The 12200-nt window shown below is 45.8% G+C and overlaps 1 protein-coding gene across 1 annotated transcript in view; it reads left to right on the forward strand.

Moving 5' to 3' along the window:
* The first annotated feature begins 2354 nt into the window (after positions 1-2354).
* CPLX1 (complexin 1) overlaps positions 2355-12200 on the forward strand; it is a 540694-nt gene continuing 530848 nt past the window's right edge. Inside the window, exons 1-2 of the mRNA XM_019610129.2 lie at positions 2355-2526; positions 3238-3340. Coding sequence (XP_019465674.1) covers positions 3310-3340 — 31 coding nt within the window. The 5' untranslated portion in view covers positions 2355-2526; positions 3238-3309. The remainder of the gene's footprint in view (positions 2527-3237; positions 3341-12200) is intronic.

Below are 12200 nucleotides of genomic sequence, written 5' to 3' on the forward strand. Positions count from 1 at the left end.
AGGGAAGGGAAGGGAAGGGAAGGGAAGGAAACGGAAGGGAAGGGAAGGGAAGGTGTAGTCAACTATTTTCTGTAACCTTCATATTTGGTTTATAAGCTTTTTTTTATTATGACATAGCAGAGTGGATGCCTAGTGTTCTGATTCTGCAAGGGAAGAAAGAGACTGCGGCCAAAATCAGGAGCGTGGTGTAAATCAGTCACAGCGCAACGCAGAACAAATTTTGTCCCAAAGGAGGCGGCGCTCCTCTGTCCATGGTGCTGATATAGAACATGCATCTGCATCCTTTCCCTGACCGGGTAAACACTGCTATTTCTGTGGTTTGTCCTTGTCCACTAAATACACTATCAAATTACATTATTGCCAGCTTCAAATTCATAAAAAGTTATGGCCATAGTCTATGCCATCAGAAAGAAGCACTGGTGGAGCAGTGCTCTTATCATTGCTATGGCTGGGCAAGCTGTTATTTATACTGTAGCCAAAGTCATGCATCTCTGATAAATCACATATCAGATCCACCAAAGTCCACCCATACAGATGGGTGTCTCAGCATACTGAAGAAAAGTTGTGTCAGACCTATTCTGTTCCATTTCAGAAAAAAAAGTGTTCTCTAGAATTCTTTCTGAATCCATTAAGCAAAGTTCTATGAACTACATCACCTCTTTTTTACTATGCCTTTCCTTGTCTCAGTGTCTGAAACCTGTGTGATGATGGTGAGAGTACTGGTGGGATCTTTCCTCAGTGATAGGTTAGAGAGCCTTCTGAACAGAAGACCAAAATCAGACTTACAAGCATTTGAGTTTTTGTTGTGAAGGTACATCATGTGAGAGTTGAGAGTTGCATGGAAGCTGATACAGAAATTCTGAAGCTGAGACTGTGTCTGATGAGTCTGGTGTCTAGTTCTTATGACGAAAAATGGACTTTGTAGTGGTAGATGCCATGAATCTTGTGTTCTGTGTTTCTCTGGCAGCTGTATCATCTGGAAAAAGTAAGCACAGTTTGGGGCCCAGACCACCATAAAGCACCTTTGGAGGCAAGTTAGGGATTAAAGCAAGAGGGCTTGTTTACTTGTTTACCTCATTCTTGCTTGTTATTATTTTTTATTTTTCTGAAGACTGTCAGTAAAAGCAAAGCACATCTCTATCCAGCTGAGCTTTCTAGGTTGATATTAGGGTCTGTCTGGGAGGTGATTTTCTGAGAGCAATCTGGGTCAGACCCCGGTGGGAAGATGCTGGCTTGAGCACTGAAGCATGCCTTGCTGTCCCTGCAGCAGACACTGAGAAGCCACGGTAGCCAGCATTGCTGCTCTGTAAGCAGGCTTTTTGTCTGCCGTGCCTGCCAGATCTGCTTGCCTTTCCCCGCGAGGCTCTCCCTGACCTTCAGACGAAGTCAACTGGCGAGACTATTTTACCATGTCCCGATCATGCCATCACGCTGCTCTCCAAGCCCGGGCTCCCCCTTCCATCGTCCCCGTCCTTCCCCGATCACTTCGGCTTCATAGGGGTTGCACCAGGGGTAGAGTCCCACTCTCCTGCTGCTGACAGGAGGCCAGATCCGCTGCAGAACTCATGCTCTCTCCACCCAAACCTGAGAGGGCTGTCGGCATGTTCTGTGCCAGGGGTGGGGTACCGCTCTGCTTGGAGCACCACTCCTTCCTCTTCTCCTTCAAAATCCGTCCCGAACCCGGGATGGACAGCGGACCGCAGCCTTCATGCTCTTCAGCGGGCAACCGCGCGGAGGAGGGTCCTTCTTCTCCCCTCCTTGCCCCCGCCCTCCCCCCGTCTTCTCTTGGGATACAGTCGGACCCGGATAGGGAGGGAACGGAGACTCAGCCGGCGGTCCGTCCGGCCGCGGTACAATCCAAGCCGAAGGAGAAGAGAGGACTAGGCACTGCTCCCTCCGTTTTCTTCGCTGCCTGCCAACTCTTTCCAGGACCTAGGAAACGAGAGGGGATGTCCGGGAATGACCCAGAGCAGAAGACGCGGATCGCTCCCACACGTTCCCACCTTTAACAGGAGAGCGTATTTGCATCCCCACAGTCCTGAGGATAAGCAAGGAAGCAGTAGCAAAATACAGCAGCGGGCTAATCCCTCCCCCATCTCCACCAGGAGAAGCGACAGGGATCCGGGCGCACGCAGACAGCGGGGGATGGGGCAGGGGTACACACATGGACTCGCGCATCCCTCCGCGGGGCTGGCAACGCCGGGGACCTTCTCCGCGGCGAGCTTCGAGGGGCGAGGGCGGTGCGGGGAAGGGGCGGGGGAGCAGGAAGCAGGGGGAGGGCGAGAACCCGGCTTCTGCAGCGGGGGGAGGAGGAAGGAGGGACCGGGTAGGTGGGATGGTCCGGAAATCCCGTAATAAAAAGAGGAGCGCGGGGGAAAAGTAGGGAGAAGCTCCGGAGTCATTCTCTCTCCTCCACTCCACGCCCGCAACTTGCCCGCTGGCACATGGGTGCCAGACGGAGCCGCTAGCAGCGGAACGACCCGCAGCACCTGTCCAGCACCGCACAGCGCCCGCATAGCCAGCGAGGTACAGGCGCGGGGCGGGCGGGACGGAGGGTGCCGTGTCGTGCCGTTTCGTGCCCTGCCGAAGGGTTGCGTGCTGGCGGCGTGAGGGAGGGCAACGAGGAGAGGCGGCTGTGGGCACGCGGCGATCGGTGCAGCCCTCATGGCACCGGGGAGTCTGCTCCGGGACCAGCGGAGGGAGGCAGCTGGCTGCGCGGAGGGGATACCGCGCTGCGCCCGCAGCCGGTCGGTCCCCAGCTCCGGCGGAGCATCTCCCAGGGAGATGCTGGCGGTGCGCTGGGATCCCCGGCGGAGAGGTGTCGCAGCCCCGAGTCCCACCGCCACGGCTGCATCCCCGCTGCTCGTCTTACCCTCTCGCCCCGCCGGGCACACGCGGAGCGTTTCACCTTCAAATGCCCCCTCCGGAAAGCCAGGTGGCGGGAGGTGCGGGCGGGGAAGAGAGAAAGTTCGGAGCTTTAACGCTTTCTCTTCCGGCTGCCTCCGGGCGCGCTACCGGCCCCCCGCCCTCTGGGGCCACCGCCGCTCCCCTGCCCTCTTGCCTTCCCCCCCCCGAACTGCTTGGCATTCCCCTGCCTTGTCCTGTAGAACCGGGGTCCGAGGGACGGCGACTGGAAACTTGACAGGAAAGGAGGGTGGGGGGGAAGGAGGGAGCAACCAGCCGCCGTTTTTCCTGCGGGAGAAACCGCTCCTCTCGTGTCCGTGCACCTCCCCGCAGGCATCCCGCCGCCGATTGCCGGACTCCGTGCATGCGAGGTGTGAAGCTGGGCTGCGCCCCTGAGCCATCGCCATGGATTTTGTAATGAAGCAAGCTTTAGGAGGTAAGTACGGCCGGCACGTGGGGGGGCTCGCATCGCCCTTTCCCCTCGGTATAAGAGGTGACGGACTGCTGAGAGCCTCCGGTGGGGCTGCGGCCGGGAGAGCTATTTGGTGGCTGCAGAGCGACATGCCAGCCAGATTCGTGATCCCAGAGCAAAGTGCTGGAAGAATCTGAGCAGGAGAGGGCAGCAACAAGCAGACACCGAAGCCCCATGTCAGAAAGGGAGGGAAGCCTCCCACGGCAGATGTGCTGAAAGTACCTGGGCGGTGCTGGGAACCTACCAGCTGTCCTGCTATACCACGCATAGGTGCTATCTTGCTTTGTGAGGCAGCAGTGGCAGAGACAGCAGGCAGATTTATCCAGGGGACTCCCAAAGAGTGACCTTTCCATTTGTAAGGGAGCCTCTCCTCTGTTCTTCTCCTGAACTTTGGGCAGACACTGACCAATAGCCACTGCAGAAAAATTTGGTTTCTGTGACCCAGCATTTGGGACATGATGTTTGTTAAAAATATTGTCTGCAATAAGCAGAAAAAAATAAGCTATTCCCTCACAACCGATGTAGTTATGGGACAGATCTTTAATATGGTTTTAATATATTTCCTTCCATGTGTAATGAATCGCTTTAACCTAATGGTGGGAAGTAGAAAAGGCAGCAGTGTGGGGAGAAAAATGGAAAACAACACAAAAGTGTTTGGGAGTGAGATTTCTTTTTTCTGCCACAGTGACGCTGCCTTACTGGGCTTCTTGTCCCAAATGTTCAGAAAAAAGTGAAATTATCATTGGGACATATCGAATACAGGCTGCCACTGGAAGGTGTTTGGCCCATGAGATGTTTCTGATCATTCTCTTTTTTACTGTAACTGATATGAGCATTTTCCATTAATTTTCTTTTGGTTAAACTGTAGCCATGGGGCTGAGAGGATGTCTCCTGCATAGTGTTACTGATACCATATGCTGCAGTACATGGTGGAGACATTTACTGCAGGACAGTTTTCTGTGGCATGGAAATGTGTTTTTCATTTTTGCAAGGAATGAACTGTTTTCTCAGAAGGGAGCAAAATCTCATGATTAAGGATAGAGTGATATCCCAAGTTTTCATTGTGATGTTTTGAATGTGAAGGCCAAATTGAAGAAGGAAGGTATCTTCATATCCTGCTATTTTGTGTGACCAAACTAGATCCTATATGAGAAAATAAATGTTCTTATGGTAGCAATGTTGCACTTCATCACTGTTTGTGCCTGTTTAAATGAGAAATACTCCTGAGGAGGGCAGGTTATCTACACTGTAAGGTAGCTTACATGGAAGTGAACTGGGATTTGCATGGAAAATCCAGCCTGTGCAGTTGGAGATCAGACAGCCCACTGAAGAGAAATAGCTGCTTGTAGACTGCAGTTAGAGGCAAGGGGTGGAGGGCTGCAGCATTAGTGTAACAGCTGAGATGCATGTTCTTATTGTGGGGTAGTGACTAGCCAGAGTAGGGAGCAGTGTGTGCTTGCACCAAACAGCATTTAATCTGGGCAGACATTCATTCTAACATAATCCTGCATGCCAGGGTCAGGATTTGCATTATAACAGGAGATGCTGAGAAGTCAAGTTCAGAAAGGATCTGCTGGTGAAGCCTGAGTATCTCATGTCTCCAGCAAGATGCTGCCCAGGGCGCCAGCTTTTCTGCCAGATGACATAGTATATTAGCAAACTGTGCCTGGCATTTGCCCCTTGCTGGATAGAAGAGAAGGCTCTGCAGAACAGTAAAAAACAGGAAATGTTCATCCATTATGCAGAAATGTATTTTTAACTTACAAAAGGTTTTGAAGAGGGAAAATAGCTACTTCCAGGGCAGATATATAATATAGAAAGTTAAGGTGCTTTTGGACACTGTTTTCCCATCCGGTGGTAAAGCCACAACTGATGCAATCATGATCCTTCTGGGAGTTCTCCCAGCTCTGAGGCAATCTCGGAACATGTTTCCTGGGTCTCTAGTGGCATGTGACAATCAGATATGCATTTCCCTGGAGCTTTGCTCGTCAGAGGGGTAGAAAGCAGGAAGGTGTTTTGGAAAGAGATTGAGGTGAGTTAGCAATAAAGAAAAGGCAGTTATGTTGTGTGGTGTAGGTGTTTGGGAGTAGTCTGTGTGACTCCAGAGGATTGGGGTTATGTGAAATTAGTTTGACAGGTTGTTCTGAAATAGAATATATTCATTCCCTGACCTGTAGTTAAAGGGTGTCTGCAGAAGCTTGCTCTGTCTGTGCAGTGGAGATCTCTCCTCTGTTGTGCTGCCAGCACTGGGATTTTGTTGCTAGTCTTAGCAGCAATCATTGCCTGGCTGTTAGCAGGTTTGAAATGTCTTTGCAAAGACTTGACCCCTTCAACGTAAAATTCCTGACCCTCTCATCAGCAGTGGGAGCTGTGGCCCAGTAAAGCACTACAAAATATTACCTTACTTGGCCAGCTGGCATTTTTATTTTTTTCTCCTCTCAGGACGTTTCACTGCCCTCTGTAGAAAGTCCCCCCTTGTGCTGTTTATGTTGCAGTGCAGGCATCACAGATTTGAAATGCAGTCATGATTCTGATTTGCTGTGTGGGATGACAAGAAGAAAACAAGGGGAAACTTGAGAGCTTAAAATCACTGCTTCTGCCAGAGAAGTGACAGTGACAGCAAAAAGGTATTTTTACCTCTGCCCATAGCCAGGTCCATGCTGCACCAACTGATATTGACACAGATGTTCCTTGTCATTTATCTGTTTCTGTGACAATTCACTAAGTGAACACAACCAGTGTGGTTGCATGATTGCATTTCACATTAGGAGCGTTCTTTAGCAAGACAAATCAGAACTCTGTATCATTGTCATCATGATTTATAGACTAAGATGTATGACTTCTCAGGAAAATGCTGGCAGTGAAGGACCTAATACAGTCCCAGGAAGAATTTAACTATGGTATTTTTCAATGAACATCACTTACCTTTGCACTGGTTATGTGAAAGCAAGGGATGCTTTAATACCTGACTGCTAGTCACACTGCACTGGCTCACTTCCTCTATCACTGTGGACTGGACAAACAAAAAAAATGGATTGAAGGAGAACAGATGCTAACTCTCATTAAGCTTTGCTTTGCTACCTCCTTTTACTGGAAGTTTTGAGGGTCAAGGGACTTAGCATTTTCTTAAAGAAAAGAGAAGGGGAGAGCCTATGGAAGAGTGAGGCAGATTTCACAAATATGTGGTCATGATACAGGCTGAAAAGCTATGAAGGTAAGGAAATTACAGGGCCGCCAGAATAGCTCCTACTCTGCTTTATATAGTATGCTGCTAGCCCCTTTTAGTGCACTCCTTTTATCAACAGACAGGAAAAACATATAACTGCTATGCCTATCCTTAATGGTGACTTTTCTTAATGTCAGCCTCTGTATTAGTCATGTAACATATTTCATATAATGATGCATGTAAAGGGTACTGTCTAAATTCTTTCTTCATACTGTCCTAATCCCTTGAATTCACTGGTTAAGTCCCATGAAGGAAGAAAAGCACACCTGTGTTTCTGATTAGACATTCACCGGGCTGTATTACAGGCATGATTTTCAGTTTTATTGGCAGCAGCTTAGAGAGAGGACTCCTGCTTGGCATTGAATTCTTTATCCATCAAGATTCATTGGAAACTTGTTCATAAGGATTCCTAAAATACAGTAGGCAGAAAACAAATGCAAGTAGATCGCCATCTGGAATATGTCAGCAGGTGGGACTGACTGCTTTCTGTCCCCCAGCTGCTGCTTTGTTTCCATTATATATATCACAGATCTCAGTCAAGCAGGAATCCTCTTGTTCTTGAAGGTAGGCAGAGATTTAAACTCTCTCAAAGATAATGGGATTTAAGTCACTGCCCAAAATCTTTGAAAAAGCAGGCCCTATGCTAAGCTTGTATTAGTGAAGATATGAGTGTGCAAAGGGCAGCTAAGCCTGGATGGAAACTATTGGTGTTTAACAACATCTTAACAGCTTCTTTCTCTGAAGCTTCTGAAATACATGCTTTGCTGCTGGACTGTACTAATTTGTGATAGGCAGATTAAATCCTTGATTTGTTCTGGAGATGTCAATAAGATTGAGCACTGTGAAAGACAACACATATCTGTCCAGGGTGTCACAGGCTGTGAAACAGGTACAGTGGTTTCTGTCGTCTCCTCCTCCAACTCAGCTTTTCTGTCACATTTGCAGTTCTCTGCTGAGCTTCTCCTGCTCTGGGATCTCGTGCATCACATAAGATGAGCTCCACTGCTTATGATAATGTTTGGTCCTGGAGTGGGGTTGAAACTGCAGTGCAGAACTGCAAGTTGTAGCACCTAAACATAGTGCTGGTATTCACAACTGGGGTCTCCTTTGCCTGTAATTCTTGAGATATGTGACACATGAGGTATATTGTTTTGCTGTCAGATGCTTCCAAGTCATAGACAGGAGAATCTCAGGCAGGAGACCTCCAGCACACCGTGGCATTTGGAGAGTGCCGGGGGCCCAACTGCCTTTGTTCTCGACTTCTAAATTGTTAAGTGAGTAAGAGCATGAGATGAAGGCTGCAACTTCAATCTGTAATGTGACTGTGCTGTTGATCCACTGTCTTCTAGATCCTTTCTTCTTTGTCTAATGCTTTGACTACATGCATTTTAATGATATTTTGAAGATGAAGAGGTAGCATTGCTATCTGATGGATACATTTTTCAGAAGGGATGGTTTTATTGGATTTTTTTAATGCATACTGCTGGCAAAGATATTTTCTTCAAGGAATTGGATTATGCTGAATGCAGTCATGATGTCTGTTGCCGAGATGGGGGCAACAGAAAAACAAAGCAAGCATAGATTCTGTAATTGTTCAAGGCCTTTTAATCTATAGCAGATCAGAATCTTCCTTGTTCATTTTTCTTGGTGCCAGATCCTTCCGTGGTAAGCTTTAGACATTCGTTCTTCAGGAATTCTCATTAAAACCAAGGAGAAAGATCATTGGCTGTGGAGATGATCTGATGAAACAACATAAATGGGGGCTAGCTGACTTATCTATAATCCAAATTAGAAAAATAAATACTGGCAAAGCAAGTGCCTTTCTTCAGGAAAATTTATCTTATATTTGCTTACTTCTGTTTGGTCAGTTGATTTTAGAATCATATAAATGCTCCCCTGCTTCTTATCTTCTGTTTGCCTTATTTGTAACATTGTACAGAGTATTTGCTCACTTAGTTTCCTTGCACAAAATGAACAGCCTCTGGCCTGCTGATTGTAGAAAATGTGCCACGAAGAGCTTAACTAAGACTGAGCATCTGCTTCCCAAGAGCCAGCTTGGAGAAGAGTGACATGGGTAAGCAAGAAGCTTTCTCTCACAGAGATGGAGGAAATGAGGAAACTTCGTATCATTAGGGAATTCATCTAGAATGATGAACTAAACATGCTTCCTCAATGCTGTCCTCTTTGATGGAAGTTCTGCATACTTTTCATTTAAACATCTATTGCCAAACATCTGAATCTTTCTGACTTTCTTTATTGTATCTTTCATAATGAAAGTTGGCTATCCTGAAGACCTAAGGAGTATGGGGCTTTATTACCAACTGAATACTTCTGGCACAACTTGAGTTTGTCAGTGCTGAATTGTTGGCCTATGCTGCATAGAAAACACGTCTTGCAGTAGCAGATGTGGAGATGGATGGGAGTCCAGCCCATGACGTTTTACACTTCTTCAGGCTGTCCTGGTAACAAGGGGACCTTGAAATGCAAGCCACAGTTTGGTCTTTGTGTTGATCCTTGAGGAGCAAGAAATTCAGATGCAAGTTTTAGTGGACTCCAGGATGGAAATCCAACAGTTTTTCAGGCATTTAGAGGAGGAATATAGGTTTCAGAGTGCTGGGATATGAGTCCTCAATACCACTGAAATTTCTTCTCCCACTTCTAAGAGTTGCAGATGAAGCATATTGTATCTCTTATGAGCGCTGTTCTCTTTCCAGTGATAAGGCAGAGAGCAGTCTACCTTAAACCCTTTTGGAAGACTGCAACTTTTCACTACCTCTGTGTGCTCACTACATGTGCTGGGGTCAAGTGCTTGCTTAAGGCTGCACAAAATATAAAGCATTAGCTAAGCTGCGGCTTTGAGAACTATTTTGGTTGCTGTCTTACTGTCTCACCTATAGCTTGGTTGCAAAAGCTCAGTTATAGTCAGTTCTTTCTCCAGCAGGTTGGCATTAGTGAGTGGTGTAGGGCATGGCTGAGAAGGCTGAGAATTTCCACAGGTTGCTGAGTGGATGATCATGTGGTTTGCTAAGGTAACAGCTGTAATTACAGGCATGGTTGAGGTTACTAGTGATCTTCCTGTCATTGGTATGAATCACAGTGCATATTAGAGTCAAAATAGCTTAAGCAAATTGTGTGTCTCTTTACTAGGAGCAAATCGATGATCATACTGTGCAATTCGATAATTGATTTTTTGTGCAGTTTTAAATGAACTGATTCAAATCAGACACCGTCACTGCATAAAAGCATTAATACAAACAAGTAAATTTAATCTACTTTCTGATGTGCATCTTACTGAAATTTGAATTTTTCATTATGTGCAAGAATGAAGCTGCTTAGCATCTACTTATTGTTTTACAGCATAAGTAGAATCTTGCAGCTTATTTGCAGAGATTACTGACCTTGCAGGAATGTCAAACATGCAACAACAACAGGAATTCAGGATTGAAAGGGCTGTGCAATATCTTCTGTGGAATATAATGAAAGAAATACAGAAACCCAGTATGGTAGTCTGGTGGCTATACTCCTTTCTGATTCTCCATCCTCAAATGAAGTTGGGATAGGGGAAAACGTGATGCCAAAACCAAAAGGCTCACATGTTGAGATAAGCATAATTTAAAAAAGAAAAATCAAAGGCCATGTGGGAGCAAAGAGAAAACTATTATTCTTTACTTTCCATCAAGAAGTGATATTTGGCCACGTCTTGAGAAGCGGGGTCTCAGTATGTGTAGCGATTGTTGGGAGGACAGATGTATTCATAAAGTTTTCTACTTCTCCTTTCCCAGCTTTTAATGTTGAGTGTGATGTCATACAGTATGGAATATCGTTTTTGACAGTTTAGCCTACCTGTCCCACTTGTGTTTCCCTTCCACCTCTTGTCCCACCTCACCTACTAACTTTAGGGGTTTTGGAGATAGCCTTGATTTTGTGCCAGCACTGTTCAGCAATAGACAAAATATCAATGTGATGTAAATGGTGTTATACCTAGAAGCCCTAAGAACACCACTGTATGGAGAGAACCCCATCCGAACCAGACGAGTACATCTTAGTCTGTAATGGTGGAGCTTTTTTGATAACTCATTTACTGGTAGAATGGGAGCAATAAATGAGATGGCAGACAACAAAGGAGAAGGGATGGTGAAGGAATTTGAGTCCATGCTTAAGCTGGCAAAAAGCTGGACTGTACATGTCTCTGTGTCCCTGGATTCACCTCTTTTCTGCTGCTGAGCACAGGCAAAGTTAACCTGCAGAACGGAAGTTTGAAGCTTGTGTTTAAGGTACCTCAGTGAGATCTGATTGTCTCAACTGCTGGACTCATCTGTGGGAGAGCACTGAATGTCCTTGGGAAGGTCACTTGCTCGCTGGGTTAGATGGTGGCTCTCTCAGCTCCCATGTATAGGAAACAGTTTGTGGTTTCATTATCCCAAGAGCAGGGCAGGGTCAAGTGTGACCTAGCCACCTGAACACTGACTTCTTCATTGGAAGGCAATAGCTTTCCATTTTGTTCTAGTATTCCTTCCTCTGCTCCTTGGTTCTTGGCAAGACTTAATGGGCTTAGCTGTTTATCCTTGACTTGATATCTGCGATGAACATGACTTTCCACTATTTTATTGCACATGCTGAGAGACCTTCTGCCATGTCCCTTGAAGGGATAGCAGCTGTGGATCTGCTTGCTTGGTCTCTGTTCCAGTGCCTGTCCGAAGTATGCTTATCTGCTAAATTCCTTGAAAATGCAAGTGTTAGAATTTAATTTGCAAGAGGACTTTGGAAAGAGTTTACTAAAAATGTGGGTTTTTTGTTTTTTTTTAAAAAAGCTTTTATACATAGTTTGTATTTTCTTAGCAATCAAGAAGAGAAAGGCTAAGCATAAACTTCAAAGACTGTGCAAGAAAAATACATCATATCCAAACAGCTGTGTTTTTAATCTGTGACAGCCCCTTATTTTATTCTGGCATTAAGTGTATGTGTGCCACTCTTTCCTGACACCAGAAAAAGAAAAAAAACAAAAAGAGCCAGCTTGTAGTATTTGATGGTGATGACAGTATTAATTTTTAGGACCTAGGCATCCTGTGAGAATTCATGGCAATTTTCTTATTGCCTTTGGAAATAGCTGAGTTTCATCCAATATGTTTCACTTTCTTTTAAAACATGGTTTCCCTAATCAGCTGCAGCTGTCAACATCTTTGTTTCCCCATCAGTTATACATCAGTTGCAGCACTGAAAGTATTCTTGTCCAACTGCACTACTATTGCAGGTGAGACTGCTCTGTTGTCTTTTGAGCACTGTGCAATTCCAAGTGATACTCAAGAGTAGGATGTAGGTGTAGGGTGGTAATTGGCATGGAATTCAAACATTTGGTCTGAGTGTTTGATTTAAGCTCCTAAATTTTTGATGAAACATGCAAATAAGGCAGCCCAAAAGAACAGCAGAAGTTAGTGCTGTTTTTTTTTTTGTTGGTTTCCTCATTGAAGAACAAAAAAGAGATCCACGAGCGGGTCTGAGTGAAATGTTTCGTTCCCTGTGAATGAACCGATTTCTTTGTACTTTCCTTCAGAATTATTCTTACATTAAAGATTTCTTTTTCTTAAAATAAATTAAAAA

Source organism: Meleagris gallopavo, chromosome Z (genome assembly GCF_000146605.3).
Source record: "Meleagris gallopavo isolate NT-WF06-2002-E0010 breed Aviagen turkey brand Nicholas breeding stock chromosome Z, Turkey_5.1, whole genome shotgun sequence".
NCBI classification, from domain to species: domain Eukaryota; kingdom Metazoa; phylum Chordata; class Aves; order Galliformes; family Phasianidae; genus Meleagris; species Meleagris gallopavo.